This window comes from Balaenoptera physalus (assembly GCF_965194825.1).
Source record: "Balaenoptera physalus genome assembly, chromosome: 3".
Taxonomy (NCBI): Eukaryota; Metazoa; Chordata; class Mammalia; order Artiodactyla; family Balaenopteridae; genus Balaenoptera; species Balaenoptera physalus.
The window spans coordinates 1584071-1609678 of NC_138890.1; the positions used below are offsets into that span (position 1 = coordinate 1584071).

The following is a 25608-nucleotide window of genomic DNA, read 5'->3' on the forward strand; positions in this document are numbered from 1 at the left end:
TGAGGGGCGGACCCGAGACAGCCCTCCCCTTAGAGCCGTCCCGGCTCTTGCTCGGTGACAGAGCGTGGAGCTGGCTGTTTCTTGTGAGTCCTCTTCCAAGCCCGCCTCCAGACCCAGAGCAGGGCTGGCAGGCGCAGCTGGGACCCAGCGAGGCGCAGCGGGCGCCTGCCTCTAACCCTCTCTCTCCCTTTCCAGGACCTGAGCAGCCCCAGCCAGTATGACACTGGCGTTGCGCTGACTGGCCTGTCCTGTTTTGTTACCCCAGATCTTGCCAGAGACTTGGCCAACGACATCATGACACTGGTGAGTCTGGGAGCGTGCCCGCCCCCCCTTGGCTTTTGCTCCCTGACGTGCCTGGAAAACCGAGGTTGTAATTTCACGTCGAGGGCACTTGGGTGGGCGGAAACAGCCTGGGTCCCCAGGATGAGCTGGGACACTGAGTCACCGTCTCCCCTTCCATCACCTGGTGGGGCCCGGCATTCACACCTCACCTCCTCTGAAATGGTCCTGCTGGGGAGGGACGGGGTCTGGCTGGGGACGATGGCCTGTCGTGAGCGCATGACCCATCAGCTGTGTTCTGAGGCATGGGTGGTGATGGCAGTGGTCTTGGCAGGCAGTGGTCAGGTGGTTCTCCGGCCAGGAAACTTTTTATTTTCATCTGAGCAAATCTGTTGTCTGGGGCCCAGTCCATCCAAAAGGCAGAAACCCCAGCCAGCCTTGATCTCCAAGGTGAGCAAGAACTTTGTTCTGAAATGTGGACGTGCTCTTAGAAATCACAGTGCTCGACTCCAATAAAAATTAATTAAAAAAATTAAAACAAAACTGGAATTGACCGTAAAAAAAAAAAAGGAAAGAAATCACAGCCCTCAGAGGGTCGCCTGCATGCCAGATTCTCCATGGTCGGGAGGCTTTCCCCCTCCAGCCACGATAAAGCAGCGTGGAAGGGTGGCACGTTCCTCCCGGGAGGATTCTGTCCGTACGTGGCCTGTTCGCTGTGCAGATGGTCAGGTCTTGGCCCGCGGTCTGGAAGGCTTTGGGTACACGCAGCTTCTAGATCCGGGGCCAGCACAGCACGGCCCGGGCTGCATCCAGTCACTGCCTGTTATAAATGGTTTGTCCACACACGGCCCCGCCCCTTCGTCCACACGGTGTCCCTGGGCTTCCCAGCAGCAAGGGCAGAGTCAGACAGAGATTCTGGCCGGCAAAGCCGACAGTATTGATCTTCAGGCCCTCTTCAAGAAGTGTGAGGAGCTCTCTAGGTGAAAGCGGTCACGAGCCCACAGTGGGGGGCGGTAGTGAGCTGTCACAATGCATCTCGGGGGCGGGGTGGCTTCCTCAGGGCCAGGCTGCCCGGGGCCCTGACAGGTGAGGACTGTGCCCACCTGCAGACGAGAGGCCCTCCTGGCCGGAGCACGGTCCCGAGGAAGGACAGGAGCTCCAGGGGTGCAGTGCAGAGGTGCGGAGGGGGCTGAGGCCCGGGCGAGGGGCACTGCTCTGGGGACAGGCCTGGGTGGCCCGAAGAGTCTGAGGCCAGTGTTGACAGGTGGAGGCTCTCTCCAGCGTGACCTTCCACTTGGGGCCACCCTCCCTCCTTCTGTCCCTCATTGCGCCCCAGTGAGTCCAGGAGGCTGGTCTCAGCCTCCAGAGGGCAAGCTGGGGTCATGGACTCAGGGAGGCAGGTTTCGATTCCGTCCAAGACACTGTTGTGTAACCCCTGGGCTGGGGGGGGCAGTGGAGTAAACATGCAGGCCGGGCTCAGAGGCCAGAAGCCAGATGAGCTGGAGAGAGGGTTATCCTCCAGGTGATGGAGGCGAGACGCGGGCAGGTGTGGGAGGCGAGGGGAGGCGGGGGGGGGGGAGCAGGGGGTGCGGGAAGGACCGGGGCAGGGTGGGCGCAGTGGTGTCAGCAGGGAGACTGACAGCCTCTGCCCCTGCAGATGTCGCACACCAAGCCGTACATCCGGAAGAAGGCTGTGCTGATCATGTACAAGGTGTTCCTGAAGTACCCTGAGTCTCTGCGCCCCGCCTTTCCCCGCCTGAAGGAGAAGCTGGAGGACCCCGATCCCGGTTTGTTGACTTGAGTTAAGAAGGGGCCCGTGCGGGGCCGTGATGCTCCATCAGCGTCTGTGAGGCTTGGTGGAGGGGTACTAGGTCCCAGGACCCCGTCCTAGCCCTCCCCCATAGGGCACCTTCTTACTTCCTGGCACCACGAGATGCCAGGTTCACTTTCTACTTTCCCGCCAGTCCTGGAATCCGCCGTTTTTCCAAACAGCTCTAGTTTTGTTAGCTGATGTGGGATTTAGAAACCAAGACCACTGGGCGTGCTTATTTCTGCCAGCCGTCATTGCCTCCAGGCCGCAGCAGACACCACACTCGCTCCCTGGGGAGGCCTCTCTGTCCGTGTGTTCGCTGTCTCGTGTTTATTCTGCTGCCTTGACTGGCAGTCCCACGCCACAGGGTTCACTCCTGCCTTCGCCCGTCCTTTTCTGTAACTCCTTCTGGGGAGACCCCAGGCCATGCAGGTGTAAGACAGCTTCTCCAAATATTTGCTCGTCTCGGGAGAATCTGCTGTGCATCGCAGAGGATCACGGGGTGTGGAGTGTCATGGTTAGGGTCAGGAGCCAAGGGGCAGGCGAGGCGGGCTGGGGGCGTGAGCGGGGGCAGCCCCTGGTGGAGGCAGACGGAGCACCTGGATTGACTTTGATCCTGCTGGGGACACGCCCTGAGGGACCGGCCTGCTCCGGAGGACGCCCCCTTGCTGATGGCGTCCCTCGCTTCACAGGGGTCCAGTCAGCGGCAGTCAACGTCATCTGTGAGCTGGCCAGACGTAACCCCAAGAACTACCTTTCCCTCGCCCCGCTCTTCTTCAAGCTCATGACCTCCTCCACCAACAACTGGGTCCTCATTAAGATTATCAAACTGGCAAGTGTTGCCCCTGGGGTTTCCTGGACACACGCAGCCAGCAGAGCGCCGGGCTGCCGTCCCATCCCTGCTTCGGGTGACCGCTGGCCTCTCTTGTCCCCTAGTTTGGTGCTCTGACCCCCTTGGAGCCAAGGTTGGGTAAGAAGCTGATTGAGCCTCTCACCAACCTGATCCACAGGTAGGGCTTGGGGCAGGCGTGGGAGGGAGGGGTGCCCCAAGGAGGGGCGGGTGGAGGGGCACCCAGGCCTGAGGGCCTGCCGCCGCCAGGAGCCGCGTCTCTGGGCTCTCCCTTCCTCAGTCTGCAGACAGCACAGTCAAGACAGGATGGAGAGGGAATTCCTTGGCGGTCAAGTGGTTAGGACTCCAAGTTCTCACTGCCGAGGTCCCGGGTTCAATCCCTGATTGGGGAACTAAAGTCTCACAAGCTGTGCAGCACCGCCAGAAGTAGACAGACAGACAGATAGGCAGGCAACGAGGATATATTTTAAAAATAAAAAAAGGTTGGAGAAAGCTGTCCCAGCCAGTCTCTGGTTCACAAGTAGACCTCAGCAGTCTAGTTGAAGAGCCCTAGGTGAGTGTGTCACCGCCCAGTTCTGGAATGTTCTAGGAGCTTCTACGCAACTTCAGGTGCCTGTGGTTGAATTGTGGGGGCCAAGCTTCAGGTGCCAGGAGATTCTGCTCCTGGGGTCCCCTGGGAAGTGGCCAAGGGCTTGGGACGTTGCTGATTTTAAACAAATCACCAGTCACCGGGTTTATAGTAGCTTGTGGTTTTCAGAGCATTGACGAGAAGCCATCGGTCCTATGACTGTTCATGTGGACTGCCTCTGGTGGCCCGTGCTCTCGGGTTTGGGGGATTTGGGCTCAAGAACATCACTGTGAGAATATCAGAGTGGAGTGGACATGCCTGGTGCCCACCCTGGTCGTCCTGGGCTGTGCTCACTGTGGCCCTGGACACCCCCGAGGGATGACATGGGGCATGACTCCGTGTTCCTCCTGCCTGCGCGTGGCCAGGCCTACTCTCTGTCCCAGTGGAGCCGGCTGGCGGGGTCTGGGCTGGAGGAGAGAGGCCTTTGGGGAACTAGGCTTCTCTTTATGGGGGTCGCAGAATCAGAAGGTTATTTGTGCGTGGGCTGCAGTGGCGGGAGCGTTTCAGGCTGCTTTTGAGGGCTAAAAGGGGTGCTTCTGTCCCTTGGAGGAATCTGATGGCCTCACTGCCCAGGGTGGGGTGTCACCAGCATGGCCTTCAGACCTGAGGCTTCCTGGGCTCCGCGTTTCCTCGGAGGTGGTGCCCCCAGGGGTCTTCGTGGGGTGAGTGGGAGGCAGGCGGCCCTGTCTTCCCGACTCCTATGCTTCCTTCTCTAGCACGTCTGCCATGTCCCTCCTCTACGAGTGTGTCAACACCGTCATCGCAGGTGAGCACCCGGGGTGACCTGTTCTGGAGCAGGGAGCTGTCGCTGGCGGGGGAGCTGGTCCCCGGGCCTCACCAGAACCTTGAGGTTCCCGGCTGGGAAGCTGCTTGGCCCGGCCCGTCTGCAGCCCCTTTGGAAGTGTCAGCTCGGACACGGTTGCAGCCAGAGCCATGGCCAACCTCGGACTCCAGTGATAAACACTGCACCCTGGCACCTGCCACACCCACCAGCAAATCCGCTTTTCATGAGCATTTTAAAGCAAATCTCAGGCCACTTCCCCTGTGGCATCTTTAGCATAGGACCTACAACCAGGAGAGTTCTCGAGAGAGAATCAGCACATGTTCCCCAAAGGGTCTCGCGGAGTTCATTAGTTGCAGTCGGACCGCCTGGTGACTTGTCCCTGCAGCCCAGTTTCCTGTAGATAGGCAGAGGGAGTTGGTGGCCCAAGGGTTCAGCTTCTCGCTGCCTTCCTGTCCCTGCCCCAAACTGTTGGGATGCTCCTCACAGCCCGTGGGCAGCCTTAAGTTCAGTAAAGCCCAGGAAGCTGGCCCGGGGTCTACGCTCGTGACTGCTCTGTGGGCTGTGAGTGTCGCTGAGGGTCAGCGACAGTGAAAGGGAGAGGAAGGGCGAGTATGGGACTTGGGAGCAGGGCAGGCTGGCCAGAGAGTGGTCCCTGAGTCTGGAAAGGTCCAAGGGGAGGACCAAGGTGTGGCAGGATCACAGATGGCCCTGGTGATGGGCAGAGGGAGTGGGGATGCAGACGGGAGGTGGGCCTGGTCCATCGTGCATCACGGGGCCAGCGGGTCTCAGCTGGGGGCTGGCCCATAGACCTGCCCTAGACAAGGAGCCCTGGTGCCCAGGGCCTGTGGTCTGCTCTCTTGGCCACAGAGACCCAGCCTGGGGTTCTCACTGGGGCCGGTCACGCGGGGCCCTCACTTCAGTCATCTGTTTCAGTGCTCATCTCGCTGTCGTCTGGCATGCCCAACCATAGTGCCAGCATCCAGGTATGTCATGGGACCAGGGGCTCCCCTCCTAGGCCCCAGGGACACCGACTCTGCCATTGGTTTAGAAGACGTGACCAGTGGCATCTCCCCTCTTTACAGCTCTGTGTTCAGAAACTGAGGATACTAATAGAAGACTCCGATCAGAACTGTGAGTTGCTCCCTCTGCAGGCCCTGCAGGCCCTGCGCCCTAGACCTCCGCCAGTGAGGGCTCGTCCCCGCCCGAGAGGAGCGTGGGCCTGGCATGGCTGGCAGATTCCTCCTTGGGCACGGCCCCCTCGTCTGCACGGCAGGTTCCTTCCAGCCAGCATCTCAGGGTGTGGCTTGGCCGTGTCCACTGGAAAGGTCTTTAAGCTCTGGGCTCCGTGCCCACACCCACGGGGAGCTGGAACCCGGTTGCAGGGAGGAGCCGGGGAGGCCAGCAGAAGCGCAGTTGAGACATAAAGGGCGAGCTCAGGCCCGGGAGGAGCAGGCTGGGCGTGGAGGAAAGTCCCCACGGGCATGCTGCAGGCCCCCCCCGGCGGTTCATCAGGTGGGGTGGTGCGTGGGGCTCCTGATGAGCGAGGGGGAGCTGCTGTCTGTCTTGCCCATGTGCCCACTCGTGCACTTCCTTCAGCTGACGTGTGCTGTCGAGGGTTCCAGCCAGTCACACGCCCCTGCTGCCAGGACCACGGTGGAGAGGGCTTCTGAGGGCCTGCTCACGTGGGCTGCTCATTTTTTGTTTTTCGTTTTTGTTTTTCTTTGTCTGCGCCTTGTGGCTGCTGGGATCCTAGTTCCCCAACCAGACCAGGGATTGATCCTGGGCCCTTACAGTGGAAGTGTGGAATCCCAACCACTGGACAGCCAGGGAATTAATTCCCTGGCTGCTCATTTTGAACCCAGGTCTGTTTGTTTTGAGCAGGAGTTGCCGAACTTTTCCTGGAAAGGGCCAGATAGTAATTCTCGTCAGCTTTGCTGGCTGTGTGGTCTCTGCCACTGTAGCGTAGAAGCCTGCTGGCGGGTGTAGACCACAGGCCTGTCGTGTGCCAGTAACGCTGCCCTAGAGACGGGCTGCGGCCGGACGTGGCCTGTGGCCCAGTCTAGATGATAGTGCGTTGGGCTGCTTTAGGTGGGCAGCGAGGTGGGCCTGGTGCCCGTGAGACGTGGGCCGACGGGGCCCAGGTGGTTTGGGGTGGGGCTGCAGGCCCGGCCTCACGCTCCGAACCTCGTCCACGTCTGAGAGCTCTGCGCTGTCTCTGCAGTGAAGTACCTGGGGCTCCTGGCCATGTCCAAGATCCTGAGGACGCACCCCAAGTCCGTGCAGGCGCACAAGGATCTTGTCCTGCAGTGCCTGGACGACAAGGACGAGTCCATCCGGCTGCGGGCCCTCGACCTCCTGTACGGCATGGTGCGTGCCCACCCTGCCGCCTGGCCGCCCCGCCTGCCTGCCCGGCCCCTCCCTCACCAGCCGCCCCCACCCAGGTGTCCAAGAAGAACCTGATGGAGATCGTCAAGAAGCTGATGACCCACGTGGACAAGGCCGAGGGCACGACCTACCGCGACGAGCTGCTCACCAAGATCATCGACATCTGCAGCCAGTCCAACTACCAGCACATCACCAACTTCGAGTGGTGCGGCCCGCGGCCCAGCGTGCGGGCGGGTGGGCGGGCAGGTGGGGGCGCTGCCCTCACGGGCTCTGTCCCGCAGGTACATCAGCATCCTGGTGGAGCTGACCCGGCTGGAGGGCACCCGCCACGGCCACCTCATCGCCGCCCAGATGCTGGATGTGGCCATCCGCGTGAAGGCCATCCGCCGGTTTGCCGTGTCGCAGATGTCCGCGCTGCTCGACAGCGCCCATCTGGTGGCCAGCAGCACCCAGCGCAGTGGCATCTGCGAGGTGCTCTACGCGGCTGCCTGGATCTGCGGGGAGTTCTCCGAGTGAGTGGGGGCCAGGGGCCTCCTGCTCCCCAGGGGAAGCGGGTGTGCCCACCAGACCCCAGCCCCAGCAGCCGCCCCGCCCACCGGCCCGTCTCCTCTCTCCCGCCCTCGTTGGGCAACAACTGCTCTCGCGGCGAACGTCTCCCGTCACGGGGAGCGGTGAGAGGTCTGCCAGCCACTGGCCCAGCCTTCCTCCCCTCCTCACTGCTGCAGCCACAGGTCATCTGTTGCCAAATTCAGGCCGTTGATAGTTTTCCTTTCCTTTTTCTCGACTGCTTTGTGTGGCTGCTCTGTGACTGTCTCGCCGTTGCCGTGGTTTCTCCCTTCACATCTCCTCCCTCAGCACCTGGCATCGGGTGGGAACTTGCATGGCTGGCGCCAGCCCTGGCACACAGACCCGCTGGGGCGGCTGCTCACTGGCCCTCCCTGTCCTCAGGCACCTACAGGAGCCCCAGCAGACCCTCGAGGCCATGCTGCGGCCCAAAGTCACCACCCTGCCGGGCCACATCCAGGCCGTGTACGTGCAGAACGTGGTCAAGCTGTACGCAGCCATCCTGCAGCAGAAGGAGCGGGCCGCGGACACGCAGGCGGCCCAGGAGGTCACGCAGCTCCTGGTGGAGCGGCTGCCCCAGTTTGTGCAGAGCGCGGACCTGGAAGCCCAGGAGCGGGTGAGTGCCGCGCGTCGGCACGTCCTCGGGGTCGGGTCAGCTCCGGGAGAGCAGCTTGGGCAGGTGTTCTTTTCGTGGCTCCCCCGCGCTCGGCCCGGGGGTTGGGCAGATCTGGAGCCCCCATGCTGGGGAGGCCCTGGGTCAAGGGGGGTGGGAGACTGTGAGCGAACGGGAGACCATGTGAGGGTATGTGGTCAGCCTGAGAGGGAAGCATCAGAGGTGACCGCGGTCCTGGAGGGCGCTGGCCGGGAGGGTGGAGGAGAGCTGGTCAGAGGAGAGCTTGGCATGGCGTCTGGGCATCGGTGGCCTGGGAGCTTGCCTCTTGGCTCCTTGGTGACGTGGGGCTCTCAGCTACCCAGACCCCGCACTGGCGCTCAGCGGGCCCCGGTGGCTTCTGCGGTCACCGGCGGGTGTGTGACGTGCGCCCGTCTGCTGGCTGAGGGTCAGCTGCGCTCTTGGGGGCCGTGTGAAGGTGCCCTGGTGGCCGGCGCTGCTGCTCGCTGGGGCGGTTGCCTTGCGGGGCGGTGCTCCCTCCACCCGCAACCCGTTGTCTCGCCCGGGAGCCCGTTTGTGTCCTCGTGAAGGAGACAGCAGCTGGGCTGGCCTCCTGGCTGGCCCGGTCAGCGGCTCCTCGCGGCGTGTTCTGCAAGTCCTCAGCAGGGATCCGGCTGGGCGTCTGCACGGTTTGAGCGATGCCCCGTGGGGGCTGAGTGGCCTTCAGGGCCAGGCCTCCGTAACTCCTTCCTGACTCATCCACGGCCCCCCCAGGCGTCTTGCATCTTGCAGCTGGTCAAGCACGTCCAGAAGCTTCAGGCCAGAGATGTGCCAGTGGCAGAAGAAGTGAGCGCCCTCTTTGCTGGGGAGCTGAACCCGGTGGCTCCCAAGGCACAGAAGAAGGTTCCAGTCCCCGAAGGGTGAGCCGTGCGGTCCGTCAGAGGACACAGATGCAGGGTGGCACGAGGGCCCGTGGGAGCAGGACCACAGCCCGGACCTGCCGTCCAGACGGGCGAGGTGGAGGGGGCTGGGAGGAAGGCCCCCTGCGGCCCCAGCCCCCTGTGGGCGGGACAGACCTTTCTCACACAGACCGTATGCACGTCACTCACTAGTTCTCCTGGGGCCCTGCTGACCCCTCCCCTGGTGCCATCCCTGGGAAGCAGGTTGGCTGGCAGCTGTCGCCCACAAACCTTGGGGGCAGCGTGAGAACGTGGGAGGGGGGCTGCCCAGGCTCCAGCGTCCCTGGTCTGCCTTGCCCACTGTGACCTCGGGCCACTGCCCAGCCGTCATGTCCTTGTCTCCAAGGGGACGGCAGTGTCCAGGGCCAGGCATGCAGGCCGGAGCCACCGTGTGATCTCACTGTGTCCTGCAGCCTGGACCTGGACGCCTGGATCAATGAGCCGCTCTCGGACAGTGAGTCTGAGGATGAGAAGCCCAAGGCCATCTTCCACGACGAGGAGCCACGGCACGCCAAGCAGCGGCCGCCCGAGGCGGACGAGCAGGAGCTGGCCCGGGTGAGGCGGGGCGGGCCAGGGCCGCGCACGGTCAGGTCTGGGCTTGGGTCCACTGTCCGGTGGGCAGCGCTGAGCCACCTTCGACTTTGGGTGGGGTTCTCATTGAGACCAGGAGTGGCCTCTTGAGCCGGGAGCTCCCTAGGGAGACCGTGGGGCCCGAGCGCGCTCAGGCCCTGGGGTACCCAGCATGCCGCGCCCGCCTGCTGCCTGCGCTCCTGGGTGCGGAGCCTCAGGGTGCCGTGCAGACTGGAGAAGCAAGGCGTGCTGCGTCCCCCGCTCCCCCGCCGGCCTTCCTCGCCCGGCCTGCCCCCCACCCCAGGCCCTGCCCCGGAGCACGCGGCCTCTCCGAGCCCCGCCCGTGCAGCTCCTGGGTTGTCCCGCCTGCCGCCTGCCTGTCTCCCACCTGCTCTTTCCCACCGCCGCCCTCCGTCTCCTCGTGGTCAAAGGCCGACAGTGAAAGTGGCGAGGGGTCCCGGCACCCCCCCACCCGGGTCTGGCGTGTGGACGCGGCCCCCACCTGGGAACATGCGAAGGTGAGGGCTCCGCGTGCCCGCTGACGTGCGCGCTGCGTCCTGTCCCCTCAGCGCCGCGAGGCCCGGAAGCAGGAGCAGGCCCACAACCCGTTCTACATCAAGAGCTCCCCGTCCCCCCAGAAGGTGAGGCCGGCCTGCTCGTCCTCGAGACACGCTCCCGCGGGGCCCGTGCGGGGCTGTCTGCAGGTCCACGGGCAGGACCGTGCGGGGCTCCCGACACCAATACCTGGGGAGTGCGTCCTGCGTGGGCGAGCTCAGGCTCCTTTGCCTTGGTGGGAGGGGAGGGGGCGCAAGGGGACCTGGGCTCCTGCCTGGAGCCACCGCCTTCATCTTTACCCTCCACCCAGCAGACCCGTCGTCCGTGTTGGGCTCCCTTGGGGACACGTGGCTCCACGGGGCGGGTGCTGCGCGGTTTCCTTGCTCTTGGGATTTCTGGGTCACCTCTCTGAGGGGCTGCAGACTGCCCGCCGCCGGCACCTGTGTGTCGGGCTTGCTGATACCAGCCGTCCTGGGGGCGGGAAGCGCTATGTCACCGTGATTCCAAGCCTGCACTGTTTTTCCGACTCGGAAAGAAAAAAGATTCAGATGCAAAAAATGGAAGTGTTGCCCCCCATCCTGCACTCCCCCCTGCTGGCAGCCCACCCCCGTCTCTGTGACCCCTTGCTCTGGGGCGCTGGCGCATCACGCTGGGCCCGCCGCCCTGCCCCGTGACGGGGTCTCGGTGTCTCCTCTCCAGCGGTACCAGGACGCGCCAGGCGTGGACCACATTCCCGTGGTGCAGATTGACCTCTCGGTGCCCTTGAAGGTGCCAGGCAAGTGTGTGCCCGGTGGCACGGGTGACGGGGGCTTCAGGCCAGGTGCAGGTGCCACCTCGGGTCTGCGCTCCAGCCCTGCCCTGCCCCCCGTGCTGCATCCTCGTCCCAGCAGGCAGGGGTGCACGCCACGGCCCCCAGGTTCAGCCCCATACCCCTCGCCGCCCTGGGGACCCTGTCTGTGTCCCGGTAGCCAGAGGGCATTGCCCAGCATCCCCTTCCCCCAGGCCTGGGTCTCGGGGCTGTGGGTGAACCAGGTGGCAGCAGGGTGCTGGCCGGGTGGGACGTGTCCATGGTTCCGGGCTGAGTGCCGCGTGTGCGCCTGTCGGCAGGGATGCCCATGTCAGACCAGTACGTGAAGCTGGAGGAAGAACGGCGGCACCGGCAGAGGCTGGAGAAGGACAAGAGAAAGAGGAAGAAGAGGGAGCGGGAGAGGCGGGGTGCCCGGCGCCACAGCTCACTGCACACGGAGAGCGACGAGGACATCACCCCCGCCCAGCGTGTGGACATCGTCACCGAGGAGATGCCCGAGGTCAGCCGCGGGCCTGCGTGGCGGGCGGGCAGGCACCCTTCCCCGAGGTGGGCTCCACCCTCGCGTGGGCCTGCCCATCGCTGCTGCCTCTGTGGCACGGGGCAGCCTCAGCCAGCTGTGCCCTGTGCACCGTGAGCAGGCGGCCCCTGCACTCTTGCCCCATTACCTGCGTTGAGTTCGCTGCCCGCGCCGAGCGCCAGGCCCCAGATCAGACTCCCTCATGGGTGTGGACCTGGTGGCCTGTTTCTGAGAAGGGAGATGGGTGCCCTGTCCACCCGTAAGGCTCGGCGGGGTCGGGGGCCGGACGGGTTGATCTGGATGGACGCAGGGCTCCTCTCCCCCCTCAGAACGCCCTGCCCAGCGACGAGGACGACAAAGACCCCAACGACCCCTACAGGGCCCTGGACGTCGACTTGGACAAGTGAGTGCTGGGACTGAGACCTGGGCAGCTGCCCCGTGGGGCTGGACGTGGCCTGGGCTCCCCGTGGCCTGGTCCCTCCCTCTGTTCTCTGTTTACTGCACAGAGGGGGAGCGGCCTTGTCACGGGCCATGCCTCCTGTGACCACCCCCAGGCCCCTAGCCGACAGCGAGAAGCTGCCCGTCCAGAAACACAGAGACGCTGAGACCTCCAAGTCCCCGGAGAGACAGGACATCGCTGTCGTGGAAAAAAAGAGCAAGAAGCCCAAGAGGAAGGAGAAGAAGCACAAGGAGAAAGAGCGAGAGAAGAAAAAGAAAGAGGCGGAGAAGGTGAGAGGCCAGGCGGCGTGTGTCACGTTGGGCGGGGCGGGCCCGGGCTGCCAGCTGCCCCTCTTCCATCGCGTGCGTGTCGCGCGTGTGGAGGGGGGCTCCTACAGGACCGTCACGCACGGGTCGTGGGCCTTGCCGCAGAGCAGCGTGACTCCGCCTGGCCGCGTGGTCTCGGCGGGCACTCGTTCCCGTGGCGGTAGCGCTGGACGTGCTGCCGGCTCCCTGCACACTCGGGTCTTGCGGGGCTGCAGTGGCCTGTGCCTGGCGGAGCCACCGTGCCCTCTCAGGGCTGCTGCTCTGGCCAAAGGCGTGTGTTCCTGTGGTTTCAGGGTGCGGACTTAGACTTCTGGCTGTCCACCACGCCGCCTGCCGCCACCCCGGCCCCGGTAAGAGCCTGCCAGTGACCTGTGCTGGCCCCAAGTGCCCCTCGGCGGACACCCGTGCTTTTCGGCCTTGGAGACGTCAGGGTGCCACCTTGGCGCCCTGCCCCGGCAGTGGAGGAGGTGGGGGACCCTCAGGCAGAAGCCCGGTCTGGGCCGGCTTGGTTCGGTTCTGTGCCCGAGGTCTCGCCCAGGCAGTGGCTGCGTGGCCGGCCCTCAGCGCAGAGCCCGGGCCCCCAGAGCCAGGCAGCGCTCCTGAGCGACTGCTTTGTGTTAGTGGCTGGGGCCTGGTGGCTCTGGGGTCTCCAGCCGTGACCCTGGTCAGTGCCAGCCGGCCTCAGGCAGGGCCTCCTTTCCCCTCTGCTGGCCACCGGCACTTACTGGGGGCCACACATCTGTCTGCGTGCTGACGACACGCCTGGCGTGTGGAGGGAGGTTCGTCACTGCGGGGTGTCCCGGACCAGGCAGGTTAGGGCTGAGGGCGCAGGCCACCCCATCCCGGGCCCCAGCTGCCTTTTGAGCCTGCCACCTATCTCCCTGCAGGAAGAGCCCGACGTGAACGCCGCGGTCGCTGCCCCGAAGGAGGAGCAGGAGGAGCCCAGGGGAGAGGAGCAGGACGCCGCCAAGGACGGGGAGCAGGACCTCGAGAAGGTGGGGGCGTGGTGTGCAGGATCCGGGCTGGGGGAGGTGCTAGCCCGCCACCCAGGTCCCACCGAGGGGGGCCGCTGGGGCCTCCTCACAGTGGCCTCCTGTCGCTGTGCGTGCGGGGTTCTGCTTCCACACGGCACCGTGGGGCTGTAACTCACTGGAGGAGCGTGGGGTTGGCCTGAGCCCTGTTCCTGTTTCAGAAACCTTCCAAGCATAAGAAGAAGAAACACAAGAAGGACAAGGAGGAGCGCTCCAAAGACCAGAAGAAATCCAAGAAGAGGGCGCTTCCGAGGGAAGGGGAGGCCGAGCCCGTGGAGAACGGCGCGCTCGATGAGGAGCCCCTCCCGGTGAGCGTGCTTCCCGAGCACGCTGGGAGCGGGCCATGGGCGTTGCACCCTCCCTGCGGTCCTCCCGGCCCTGCTAGGGTCAGGAGCCCCGGGGTGTAGACTCGTGTTGTCCGGGACCCGCGGGGGCTCCTAGTGTTTCCTGCCGGCGGCACCTGGCAGCTCCCGACGTCGGTCCCAGGTCCTCGCCGCCCGAAGCTGAAACGTTTCTCTTTTGTTTCAGCCCATGTCTAGCTACTCTCTCCTGGCTGAAAATTCTTACATCAAGATGGTGAGCCACGTGGGGGTTATGGGGGTTGGGGCTGGGCGGGCTCAGGGCTCTTGTCTCTGGACATGCAGGGCATGGAGTGGAGCTGGGCGGCCAGCGAGGCCTGCTCACTGTGGGTCGGGAACAGCTGACAGTCGCGGACAGAGCTGGAACTCGGGTGCTCGTGCGAGGGCTCAGGACGTTCCCTTCTTTGCACGTTCATGCGCTGGGAGAGCGGGTGGTGCCCACACTCTCCCGGGCCCTCGTCTAGGCCCACGGGGGTCCTTGGTGGGCTTTCCTGCCCCGCCGACCCCGGGCCTTGCTCTGCAGACGTACGACGTGCAGGGCAGCCTGCAGAAGGACAGCCAGGTCACGGTGTCCGTGGTCCTGGAGAACCAGAGCAGCAGCTTCCTCAAGAACATGGAGCTCAACGTGCTGGACTCTCTCAACGCCCGGCTGGCCCGGCCAGAGGGCTCCTCGGTCCACGACGGTGTCCCCGTGCCTTTCCAGCTGCCCCCTGGTGAGTGGCCCCCGGGGCGGCCAGGAGCCCCCGGATCCTGTCATCTGGTGCCCCCTCAGGGCTGAGCCTGGCTCCCTGACCAGGGCAGGCAGCACTGAGGACAGACCCAGGCCAGGCTTGCGTCCCTGCCGCCTGCCCAGGTGGCTGCACCCCCATCCGCCACCCCAGGCCGTGCCCCGTGCTGCTCCTCAGGTCCGCTTCTCTCCCTCACCAGGCATCTCCAACGAAGCCCAGTTTGTGTTCACCATTCAGAGCATCGTCACGGCGCAGAAGCTCAAAGGGACCCTGTCTTTCATCGCCAAGGTACCTGGTGGGGAAGGGGGGCACCCTGAGGGTCAGCCGCGTGCCCCACTCCCGCTCACCCTGCGCCCCTGCTCCTGCAGAATGACGAAGGTTCCACCCATGAGAAGCTGGACTTCAAGCTGCACTTCACCTGCACCTCGTACTTGGTCACCACGCCGTGCTACAGGTGCGCCACCCTCCTGCCCACCCCTGGCTCCCCACTTCTGTGCCGTGGGAAGCTCTCCATGCGGTCACCTTGGCAACGTCCTCTGACCTGAGACGAGGATGTGCACGGAGTGTTGGGTGACCGGCTCGTGGTTGGCGCAGAACGCCCAGCGCGTCTGCCGGGCCGGCCAGCTCGGGCGCCTGACTCTCAGCACAGGCCTGGTGGCCCTAACGCTGGACGTCCGAGCCCAGAGCGCGGGCAGGGCTGGCCCTCCTGAGGCCCCTCTCCGTGGCCCTCTCCCCGTGTCCTCACGTGGTCATCCATCCCTGCACGCCTGCATCCTCATTTCCTGTTCCCACAGGGACCCTGGTCACGTTAGATTAGGGCCCTGTCTCCAAGTGCAGTCGTGTCCTGGGGACACGTTCAGCTCTTGACTTCCTACCAGACCCTGGGGGACCCTGAGTTACAGGCCCACAAAGGAGGCGCCCCACCCCCTGGGCTGGGGTCTCTGCCCTGCTGCAGGGGATCCCCCTGTTGTCCCCCCCCCGTTCTGTGTCCTTCCCACAGTGACGCGTTTGCCAAGTTGTTGGAGTCCGGGGACCTGAGCATGAGCTCAGTCAAGGTTGATGGCATTAGTATGTCCTTCCAGAACCTTCTGGCAAAGATCTGTTTTCACCACCATTTTTCCGGTAAGACTGGACATGCCGACAGATGGCTCGGCCCTCTTCCCGCACCTGTGACTGTCCCCTGCCGCCAGGGGCTGGCCCGGCCTCACCCCCAGGCCCTCTGTTGCAGTTGTGGAGCGGGTGGACTCCTGCGCCTCCATGTACAGCCGTTCCATCCAGGGCCACCACGTCTGCCTCCTGGTGAAGAAGGTGAGCCCCACGGGAGGGCCCCCGCCAGGCCTGTCCACGCCTCGCCGCCGTGCCTCCTTGAGCCTGTGTTTGTGAGGGGTGTCGGCCTTTCCTTTTCTCCATCTGGCCTTGGCATCAGGGCACTAGTGTGTTCCCTCCTCTCACATTTCCCGGAAGAGATTGCGTGTAGTCAGTATTCCTTCTTGCACGTTATGTAGAATTCGCCAAGGAAAGCGTTTGGGTCTGGGGGTTTCTTTTTTGAAAGGTTTTTATCTACGAGTTCAGTTTCTTTCTTTGATAGTTGTAAGACTTCGTGCTTTCTCTGTTTCTTATTGGGTGATTTTTGGTAGTTCGTAGTTTTCAAAGAGTTGGTCTGTTTCATCCAGGTTATGGAGCTGATGGTGTGTCAAGTTGGCCGGTTCTCTTCGTGTCCTTTTAGTGTCTGAGGGATCAGTGGTGATTATTTTTCATTCTTTTTTTTTTTTTTTAATTATTTAATTATTTAATTTTGGCTGTGTTGGGTCTTAGTTTCTGTGCGAGGGCTTTCTCTAGTTGCGGCAAGCGGGGGCCACTCTTCATCGCGGTGCGTGGGCCTCTCACCATCGCAGCCTCTCTTGTTGCGGAGCACAGGCTCCAGACGCGCAGGCTCAGTAGTTGTGGCTCATGGGCCCAGTTGCTCCGCGGCACGTGGGATCTTCCCAGACCAGGGCGCGAACCCGTGTTCCCTGCATTGGCAGGCAGACTCTCAACCACTGCACCACCAGGGAAGCCCTGTTTTTCATTCTTGATGTTGGTAATTGGTGTCTTCTCTCATTTTTCTTGGTTATCCTGGCCAGAAGTCTTACTTATCCATTTTGTTGATCTTTTGAAAGATCAATTTGATAACCAATCTTTTTAAAAAGTTAGGGACTTTCCTGGCAGTGCAGTGGTTAGGACTCCATGCTTGCACTGCCGGGCGCCCGGGTTTGATCCCTGGCATGGTGCGGCCAAAAAATAAAAAAAGTTAATATTTCTTTAAACAATAAATTTTATTGAGTTTTGCTGCATATCTCCTTACTTCTGCCTGCCTTGGGTTTATTTTGCTCATTCGTGGTTTCTTAAGGTGAAAACTTAGACCAAGACCTGTCTATTCTTCTTCTTTTTTTTTTTTCTAATATTTATTTGTTTGTTTGTTCGTTTATTTACTTACTTATTTTTGACTCGAGCCAGGTCTTTAGTTGCTGCACGCAGACTTCTTAGTTGTGGCATGTGGACTCTTAGTTGTGGCATGTAACTCTTTAGTTGCTGCACGCGGGATCTAGTTCCCCGACCAGGGATCGAACCCAGGCCCCCTGCATTGGGAGCGCGGAGTCTTACCCACTGCGCCACCAGGGAAGTCCGAGACCTGTATCTTCTAATAAAGTTTTTAGTGTTATAAATTTTCCTCTTAAGTACTGTTTTGGATGAACTGCACACATTTTTGTGATTCATTTTCATTTCTGTACAGTTCAAAATACTTCCTATCACTCCTTCCTCTCTGACCCATGGATTACTTAGAAGTATGTTAATTTCTAAGCATTTAGAAAGTTTCCTGTTGCTTTTTGGTTACTGATTTCTAGTTTGACTTTTCAGGCCTTTGAAATGGGCTGAGGCTTGTGCTCTGGCCCAGGATGTGGTCATTCTGGGTGGATATTCCATAGGTGCCTGGAAGCGTGTTATACGTTTCACCTAGATCCTGCTGGTTGATGGCGTTTTCCTTTTCTTCTGGATCCTTGCAGATTTTCTCTCTTCCGGCCCTTGGTGAGTGAGCAAGGAGTATGAGGCCAGTGGTGGTCAGTTGGTCTGTTCCCCCAGTTCGTCAGGCTTTACTCCATGTGTGGGAGCCCTGTTGTTGGCTGTGTGGACCGTTAGAATTGGGGGATCTTGGCGAGGGACCCTCTCGTCAGTAGGTGTGCTCCTCTCTGTCCTGGGCTGTGTTCTTTTGTCTGAAGGCTACCTTGTCTGGTATCAGTACAGGCACTCCTGCTCTCATTTGATGCGTGCTTACGTGGTATGTCTTCTGCTATGAACCTGCCTTTATCCTGTTTGGATAAGAACTCCTTGTGAATGCTGTGGAGTTTGGGTCACGTGTCCTTATTCATCCTGTCAATCTCTGTCTTTCAGTTGTCGTGTTCAGACCATTTGTGCTTAAAGTATTACTGATACATTTGGGTTTGTCCCACATTTTGTTTTTTCCCTGTGTTTTTCGTTCCTCTTCTTCCCACTTCCACTTTCTGTGGTGTATGTGAGCATTACAGTATCCCGTGTTTATATGTTGGCTGTGTTGTTGATGGTCTCTGTGTATCTGCTTGGGGGGGCTCAAGGGACTACATTACACACTTGGTGTGCACAGTCTACTTGGAACTCAGGCGGAATGTAAAAAGCTCACACCCTCTCGGTCCCTTGACCATCCCTTCGCACGGGCAGTTGTCTTAGGTTTTGCCTTTGCAGACGTTGAAGACGCCTTACACCACATTACAGCTTTACAGATTTCAGAGAACTCGGGGTGCGGGTGGGGGCGGGAGGGGGTGAGATAGCCTCTTGTGCTCGCCCACATGTCTCCCATTGCTGTCGCTTTCATTCCTCACGTTCCACCCTTCTGGCTCATTTCCCTCTGTCTGAAGAACTTCTTTTTAGATCAGGTATATTGGATGTGTATTCTCTTAATTTTCCTTCATCTGATTGATTATTCTTTATTTCAGTATTCCTCAAGGCTGTTTTTACTGGGTATGAAATTCTGGCTTTGTCGGTCTTTTCACTCAGTACCTCAAAAATAGGCCATTTCCCCCTTTTTAAAAAGAAAAAAAATGAAAATATTTACTTATTTGGCTGCACCAGGTCTTAGTTGCGGCATGCAGGATCTTTTTAGTTGCAGCATGAGGGATCTTTGGTTGAGGCATGTGGGATCTAGTTCCCTGACCAGGGATCGAACCCGGGCCCCCCGCACTGGGAGCACAGAGTCTTAGCCACTGGACCACCAGGGAAGGCCCTAGGCCATTTCCTTTTAGTGTCTGTGGTTTCTGACAAGGAACATTTTCCTTTTACTAGGGAATGCATCGTTTTCCTCTGGCTATTTTAGGTTTTTCTCTGTCTTCAGTTTTCAGCGGTTCGTGATGTGCCTGGGCATTGACTTCCTTGGGTTTATGTTAACTGTGTGGAGTCTGCCGAACTTGCTGAATCTGTGCGTTTATGTCTTTTGCACAACTTGGAAGTTTTCAGCTATGATTTAAGTACCTCTTCAGCACTTCATTCTTTGTCCCCTCCTTCCGGGACCCCTGTGATGTGAATCTCAGACCTTTTGTTACTCTGCCCACCCCACCCCACCTCCGACTCCTTTCCGCTCTCTGTTCAGCTTGGATTATTTTCATTAATCTCGTCTGGGTCATTGACTCTTCTGTCATGTCTGTTCTGCTGTTGAGCCCATCCAGTGAGCTTTTCATCTTGGCTGTTGTATTCAGGTCTCGAAGTTCCACTGGGTTGATCTTGACTCTTCCATTACTTTGCTGAGATGTTGTGTTTTCCTGTGTGCTTCAGGAATGTACGTGGTTGGTGATGGGAGGTTCTCGTAGTAGCTACTTCAAAGCCTGTTAGGTGATTCCAACATCCACCTCTTCTCGGTGGGCGTTTGTTGATTGTCTTTTCCACGTGCGCTGAGATTTCCCCGGTCTTGTGGTGCCGAGTGATTTTGGACTGTATCCTGGACACTCTGAATATGAGGAGACCCTGGGCCTTCCTTAGACCCTGTGGAGAGCGTTGACACACAGGTTCCAGCTGCAGGACATCTGGGCCCACGCCCTCCAGGAAGGTTTTCACAGCCTTCCTCTCTGCACAGCTGCCTCCTGCGTGCCCTTGTGGGGCCGGGCCGGGTGGGGCTGTGTGTCCTCCGCAGGTCTGGCATCGCTGCCTCCGCCGCGCTCTGCCAGAGCGTCCATCCTGGGCCCCTGGGAGACAGCAGGGCGCGGTGCACCTGCTCCGTCTTGCCTGGAGCCCCTCCTTTTGATTATGAAAGCACCCGGGCATAGGAGAGCATTTGCAAAAGTTGGAGGTACACGGGAGTCGCAGGGCAGCGTCTCAAGGCACTGGCCGTTGTTTCCCCGTTGCAGGGTGAGAAGTCGGTGTCGGTGGATGGGAAGTGCAGCGATTCAACACTGCTGAGCAACGTGCTAGAGGAGATGAAGGAAACGCTGGTCAAATGCTGAGCGCGCCGCCCGCCATGGGGAGGGCTCGCGGGGAGGACGGCCAAGTGCCGGGTTTCTCCTCTGTCGCAAGGACTGGGTGCAGCCGGGAGATTACCCAGTCCACCGTCATCCACTGTGTAGACACCGAGGCTTATGTTGCGTTGATTTATCCTGTCATCTTTTTTACTTTGCCCTCACCGCTCTCTCTGGCGAGAAGCCCGCTTCCACTCCCCAGGCCAGCAGGGGCTTCTGTAGCCGGAGCAGACTGTGCACGTGGCCACAGGAGCTGCCCGAGGGTGAGGGTGACCGCCATCCAGGCTGGTTCCTGGTGGGGACCAGACAGGGTGGCGCGTCCCGCTTCTGTCAAGCCATCCGAGTCCCATGAGTCCCCGGATGCCCTGCCCACTGGCAGCTGGGGGGTGAAGAACAGGCCAGCTACTCAGCCAGGCGACATTCCTGTTCATCCCTGACGCCAAGGGTCACGTCCTCCCCGCAGGACACATGGTGGGAGAGGGTCGTGCAGGCTCTCGTCCATCACATCCCGTTCATCCCACCACCGTGTTCGTGTGTCCGCCGAGTGGGGGGTGCCCAGCGGGGATCCCGGACCTCACTGGCTTCCGTGCCCAGTCAGGTGTTGGGGTGAGTGGTGGAGAGCTGCGATTCTGGCCCCTCCGCTCATCACTGGACGCTCTGCAGGTCTGTGCCTGCACGTGCGGAAGGGCCTAGTCCTGGGCTCCGCAGCCCTGATGGCGAAGCACGTGTGTCCAGGGGCGGCTGGGCCCCTGAAATGCACCTCAGGGGCAGGGAGGGGGACCCCAGCGCACCCCCGTGAGACTGAACTTTCCTCAGAAATGGTAGTCCTCGATGACGTTTTAACTTTTCCTTTTGATGAAAACTGTCACTTTAGCATGTAGAGTAACCTATTACAGAATCCTGTGCAGTGATTCTAGAATCTCGAAATGTATGATGTGTTATATAAGAATTTATTTGCTATCGACATTCCCGTATAAAGGAGAGACATATCACGCTGCTGTAATGATTCTGTGTCAAGATGATCCAATAAACTTGCAAAACAGACGTTTACCTGTTGGGTCTCTGGCCCATGACAGTGTATGCCCCCCAGCCAGGGGATTCTGACCCACTATGGGGGTCAGCACACAGCCCCTGAAATGCTCGTGGTCCGAGGGGGCTGCAGGGCACCCTCATGGAGGTTGCAATGTGCGGGGGAGCCCTTGCCCTTCTGCCATGCACCCCTCAGCCCCTCGGGAGGGGATGTGGTCCTCACATTATCCAGGCCTCTGGGCTCCGGTGGTAACGAGGAGCCACCTGACCCCCCCCCGCCCCACGGGATTCTGAGGGGTCCACGGGTCTCCCTCCCTTACCAGGGAACCCCATTCGTAAGGGGTGTGCAGGGTGAGCAGAAGCATTACTGAAATAAATAAGGAAAGTTTAAGTTAGGTAAACGCTTGTACACGCACGCACACACACAGCCTCATTTCTAGTTTTCGAAGCGCCCAGTGAGAAAAGGGCAGGGTTAGGAGTCCAGACACACGTGTACAGACCCCAGGGCCCCAGGAATCAGCAGGAGCAGATGCTGGAAGGAAGGCCCTGTTGCTGTTTTGGGGTTTTTTTGTTTCGTTTTTTTTTTTCTTTTTTTTAATTTTATATTTTATTTTTGGCTGTGTTGGGTTTTCGTCGCTGGGTGCAGGTTTTCTCTAGTTGCGGTGCGCAGGCTTCTCATTGTGGTGGCTTCTCTTGTTGTGGAGCACAGGCTCTAGGCGCGCGTCAGTTGTTGTGGCGCGTGGGCTCAGTAGTTGTGGCTCGCGGGCTCTAGAGCGCAAGCTCAGTAGTTGTGGTGCACGGGCTTAGTTGCTCCGTGGCATGTGGGATCTTCCCGGACCAGGGCTCGAACCCGTGTCCCCTGCATTGGCAGGTGGATTCTTAACCACTGCGCCACCAGGGAAGCCCCCTGCTGCTGTTTTGATTCTCAGCATTTCAGATGGCTTCACTGACGCCGTGTGGATAGAGGGCTGTGCCAGCAGAGCCCAAATCAACTCCAGCCTGAATCCAAAACGTGGGCAGGTGTGGAGCCCCTCACGGAAGCCCCCTCCGGCAGCGGGTGGGGAGAGAGGCCTCGGATGGCCCCCGGGTGGTCGTTGGCCTGGCCCACCCTGCTCCAGCTCGTGGACCCCGCACAGGCCCCAGGGCGTTGGAGCGTCCCTCTGGAGTTTCCTGCTCTCAGTTCCCCTGACCTCAGCAACATTCCTGGGCAGGCAGAGGCCAGTGTTGTGTCAGTGAACCCTTGGAAGGAAGGCGCCACGCCAGGCAGGGGACCCCTTAGCTGGGGGAAGGGATCGGCGGCTGACCAGGCTGTGAAGGGCCAGCCCAGGAGCCAGACAGCTGCCAAGCTGACCACGGCATCCGCGGGCACAGAGGCACCTCCCGTCTGCTGGATGGATGTTGAGCCCTGGGTCACAGTTTGGGTCTGTCCCCTCATGACCCATGTGGGGTGTTTCCTCAAAACCAAGAAGCCAAGCGGTGGGCACAGCAGTTCCCGTGCCGCGGCTGAGATGCAGCCGATGTGGTAGGAGCCCCAAGATGCACCGATGCTGGCCCTGACTTTCACCAGCCTCCTTTCATGTCATCAAGAGAACCACTTGCCCTGAAGGCTAGTTGCCGTTTGCACCCGGGAAGCCCCGCAGCCCTGCCCTGTAGGCCAAGGTCGCACCTCGCCTGGGGCCCCAGCCCGGAGCCCCAACAAGGACCACTTCGGGATGAGAAATGTCAGGGATATTTAATCATTCCGTCAAACAGCTGTGATCCCGCTGCTATATACAAACCCATCTACCTCCCTTCCCCTCCTCCCAGCCCCGGCCCGGCCCAGCCTGGGCTCCAAGGTGGGGGCGGGGGCGGCCCCGAGGCAGCAGCAGGCCTGCTCCACGGCGTCAGACCGTGGCGGGGGCGGGTCTGGCGGGCCTGGCCGCCCTCAGTGCTGCATCAGGCACTCGGAGGCGTTTTCCAGAGTCAGGTTGGCCAGGTGCGGGGGCTCCAGACACCTGAAGCTTGGTGATAACAAGCTGCAAGGAGACGTGGGTGCCCCCGGTCCTTCCTCCCCTCCCGCACCTTGCTCTCCCTGGTGGGTTTTTGCTGGGGACCTGGGCCCCTCCTCCCAGCTGGGCATGTGACAGGGCTGCAGACAGACCCTCAAGCTGAACTCGGAGGCCTTGCGTGTTCTCACATCCCTAGGACAGCAGTGGGGTCACGCCCTACACTCCCAGGACTAGGGCTGAAAAGGCAGCAATGAGTGGGGGTGGGGCATGGGGTTCTGATCTCTGGCTTAGGCACAACTCCTGCCCCTGGAGTTCACCCATGTCCCTGCGGCTTACCCCCACTGGGTCACTCACAAGGCCGGAGTGGTTCTGTGTGTCCAGGCGAGGAGGAGGAGGAGCTCATGTTTATTCATGGAGTGATGGCATGGGCGGGGTTGCAGACGTGATGTCCACATGTCCCAGGTGCAGAGAGGGAGTCCTGCCCGGCTGCGCCCACCCCATCCAACACCCCTGCCCTCCCCCACTGACTGGGACAACCCCACGCCACACACCCCCGCCTGCTCCAGGAGGACGGGTCTGGGGGGGGAGCCTTACCTTGTGTTGGTGTCCTGTCTGAAAGACACAACGGGCCCCAGTTAGCTCCGAGCTTTGGGGCTGAGGCTGTGCCTGTGGCCCTGAGGCACCTCCACTGGGGCACGCCTCCACCAGGGGGCGCCCTCCCCAGCTCCGACCACAGCCTGCCACTGGCCTGGAGCAGGGGTAGGACCAGACTCTGGGGACCCCTTAACCAGGATGTGCTCCTCGTGCCAGCCGAGCTCAGAGACCCTGGGAGGTAGAGGCTGGGCCCGCCACACCAGGGGCAGGTGCTGCCTTCTGTGGCTGCCCCGGCACATACTCACCCACGAGGACGCACACGCACACTGCCTTTGGGGAGGGGGAACTACTTACTTGCTCCAGTTATTTCTACAACGACAGCAGGACTGGAGTCAGGGCCAAGCGGCCTTGATCGGGGGGCTCTCCTCCCCGAGCCCAGCTGCCCTGACTCACATGTGCTGGAGGAGGCCCTGCACTGCTGTCTCCCACTCTGCCGACGACCTGCGGGGACACGGGGTGTGGAGGGGGCGCGGCCCACATTCAGGGGCCAGGTGGGGGGCTTCCATCCCCTGCCCGGGTGATGAGGGGACCCTCCAGGGAGAGCCTCGGACCCCAGGGGCAGGGGGCCGCCCGCGTCTGAGCCCTACTCGCAGTTGTAGCCAAAGCAGACGACGTGCGAGTTCGTGCAGTTGGTGCAGGAGATGGTCTCATACTGGAAGATGCCTGTAACACACCAGAGGCGGCCGCACCCTCCCTTCACCCTCTCAGCCTCTGGGGCCCCAAGCTGCCGCCACTGCCGCCACACCCCACAACCCGGACAGAGGCTCACTCACCACAGTGACGCTGACAGTCGATGCGGCCTGTGGGGGGACGAGAGCACAGCCGGCGCCTTCTTAGCAGGCCTGGCCTGTCCCCCGCTCTCTCCCCCTCCCAGGCTGCCCAAGGCTCAGGGCCTGTCCGTTGGTCACTTAGGTGGGCCCGAGCCTGGGATGGGGCAAAGCACGGGGGAGGGCGGCCGCAAGCCTCTGAGGCCTCCAGGGGCCCATTGGGGGGAGGTAGCAGGGACGGGTGGGATTTATCCTTCAAGGCCTCCTTTCTGTTGGTGCCCACTGGATGAAAAGGGCCCCCCTCAGGGTGTGGCCCTTCTCCCCCGTTTCTGCCCTTTCTGAGTTCTGACACCTGGCTGCACCAGGCCAGACGCCCTATTCACATTACTCCAGCCTCACCACGACCTGGCCGGGACCCCAGGCCTGGAAGGAGACTGAAATACTCGCATGGCCCTGGGTCCTCAGGCCCTGGGCAGCAGCACCCTCCCTCCCCCACAGCCCTCATTTGCTCACTTTCGATGATGGCATTCTGGATGAGGTGCACCTGCTCCCGGAAGATAGCTCGCAGCTCGTTGGGAAAATACCCTGATGGCGGGAAGGCAAGAGGGGGGAGGTCACGCACAGTCGGCGGGCGGACCTGAGGTGTCCTGGGGCGGGTGGGCTCTGCCTCAGTTCCCCGTGCACGGCGGTCGCCCCCTTACCAGGGAAATACATCTTCCCCTTGTACAGTTGATCCATCCTCTGGTACACGACGTTCGCCACTTGGTTCAGCTTCTCCCGGGCTGGGGACGGCAGGAGGCGGCGTGTGAGCGGGCCGGGGCCTGGCTGGGCCGGGGGCGCTCCCGATCGCGGCCCCGCACTCACTGATCTCCGCGGGGATGGCCAGGTGCAGCTCCTTCATTGTGTCCTGGCTCCAGTCAGTGAGCAACGAGCCCGACACGGGGATGTCGCCCACCCACCAGGACTTGAGGTTCACGTGATGGCGGTAGAAGGAGAACTTCTCCGAGAAGTTGCCGTGGCAGTGCAAGCAGCCACGGGCCAGCGCCGCTGTCAGAGCCAGGCACAGCAGCAGTGCCATGGCCCGCCCCCGCCCACCGCCGGCCAACCGACGGCGCCTCCCGCGCCACGCCCCTCCGCCGCGCACCAACCAACGGTATCTCCTGCCGCACCCCCAGCCGGGCACCAACCAACGACGCCCTCTCGGGCCCGGGCCGCGCCCCCGACCCACACCCCGCCCCCGGCGTAGGCCCCGCCCCCGCAACGGACAACTGAGGGCGCCGGTTCCTTTTTCAGGCCCCGCCCACGAGCCGCCACTCCCGGGGAGGCTCCACCTCTTTGTTGGCCCCGCCCGCGACCTCGCTCCACGCATGCGCCATCGGCCGGCGCAAGCTCCTCCTTCCAGGCTGGCCTCTGTTCGAGTCCCCGCCCCGCGCTACGCGCAAGCTCCGCCCG

General features: G+C 61.4%; 2 protein-coding genes across 5 annotated transcripts in view; one reads left to right on the top strand and one right to left on the bottom strand.

The window, feature by feature from the left end:
• AP3D1 (adaptor related protein complex 3 subunit delta 1) overlaps positions 1-20762 on the top strand; it is a 45642-nt gene extending 24880 nt beyond the window's left edge. The window contains exons 5-32 of one of the 3 annotated variants that reach the window (XM_082455999.1): positions 196-303; positions 1937-2066; positions 2782-2921; positions 3026-3099; positions 4284-4333; positions 5285-5334; positions 5434-5482; positions 6573-6718; positions 6793-6941; positions 7018-7248; positions 7685-7916; positions 8685-8830; positions 9283-9424; positions 10009-10080; positions 10694-10769; positions 11102-11301; positions 11649-11722; positions 11874-12048; positions 12378-12434; positions 12972-13079; positions 13277-13423; positions 13644-13691; positions 13998-14187; positions 14402-14490; positions 14571-14656; positions 15203-15324; positions 15431-15510; positions 19611-20762. In XM_082455999.1, the coding sequence (XP_082312125.1) occupies positions 196-303; positions 1937-2066; positions 2782-2921; positions 3026-3099; positions 4284-4333; positions 5285-5334; positions 5434-5482; positions 6573-6718; positions 6793-6941; positions 7018-7248; positions 7685-7916; positions 8685-8830; positions 9283-9424; positions 10009-10080; positions 10694-10769; positions 11102-11301; positions 11649-11722; positions 11874-12048; positions 12378-12434; positions 12972-13079; positions 13277-13423; positions 13644-13691; positions 13998-14187; positions 14402-14490; positions 14571-14656; positions 15203-15324; positions 15431-15510; positions 19611-19706 (3267 nt within the window). In that variant the 3' untranslated portion in view covers positions 19707-20762. The other 2 variants (XM_082456000.1, XM_082456001.1) reach the window with 2 other exon arrangements.
• Positions 20763-22464: 1702 nt separating this feature from the next.
• IZUMO4 (IZUMO family member 4) lies at positions 22465-25530 on the bottom strand. Of its 2 annotated transcripts, XM_082456038.1 has the most exons (9): positions 25021-25265; positions 24858-24938; positions 24670-24741; positions 24163-24189; positions 23977-24052; positions 23783-23830; positions 23684-23698; positions 23330-23347; positions 22465-22762 (listed from the first exon to the last, which is right to left on the bottom strand). In XM_082456038.1, the coding sequence occupies exons 1-9, from the start codon at positions 25232-25234 to the stop codon at positions 22672-22674; spliced, it is 642 nt and encodes a 213-aa protein (XP_082312164.1). In that variant the 5' UTR covers positions 25235-25265; the 3' UTR covers positions 22465-22671. The 2 variants fall into 2 exon arrangements, with proteins under 2 accessions (XP_082312164.1, XP_082312163.1); XM_082456037.1 differs by lacking the exon at positions 22465-22762 and having other exon boundaries at positions 23331-23698; positions 25021-25530.
• Positions 25531-25608: the final 78 nt, after the last annotated feature.

Bases quoted from the DNA above. Each gene is read 5' to 3' on its own strand.
- IZUMO4 (XM_082456037.1), bottom strand. From the start codon at position 25,525: ATGCGTGGAGCGAGGTCGCGGGCGGGGCCAACAAAGAGGTGGAGCCTC. The intron at 24,742-24,857 runs GTAAGGGGGCGA...TCCCGCCATCAG, and splicing joins GGGGAAGATGTATTTCCCTG to GGTATTTTCCCAACGAGCTG. The intron at 24,190-24,669 runs GTGAGCAAATGA...GTCCCCCCACAG, and splicing joins CCAGAATGCCATCATCGAAA to GCCGCATCGACTGTCAGCGT.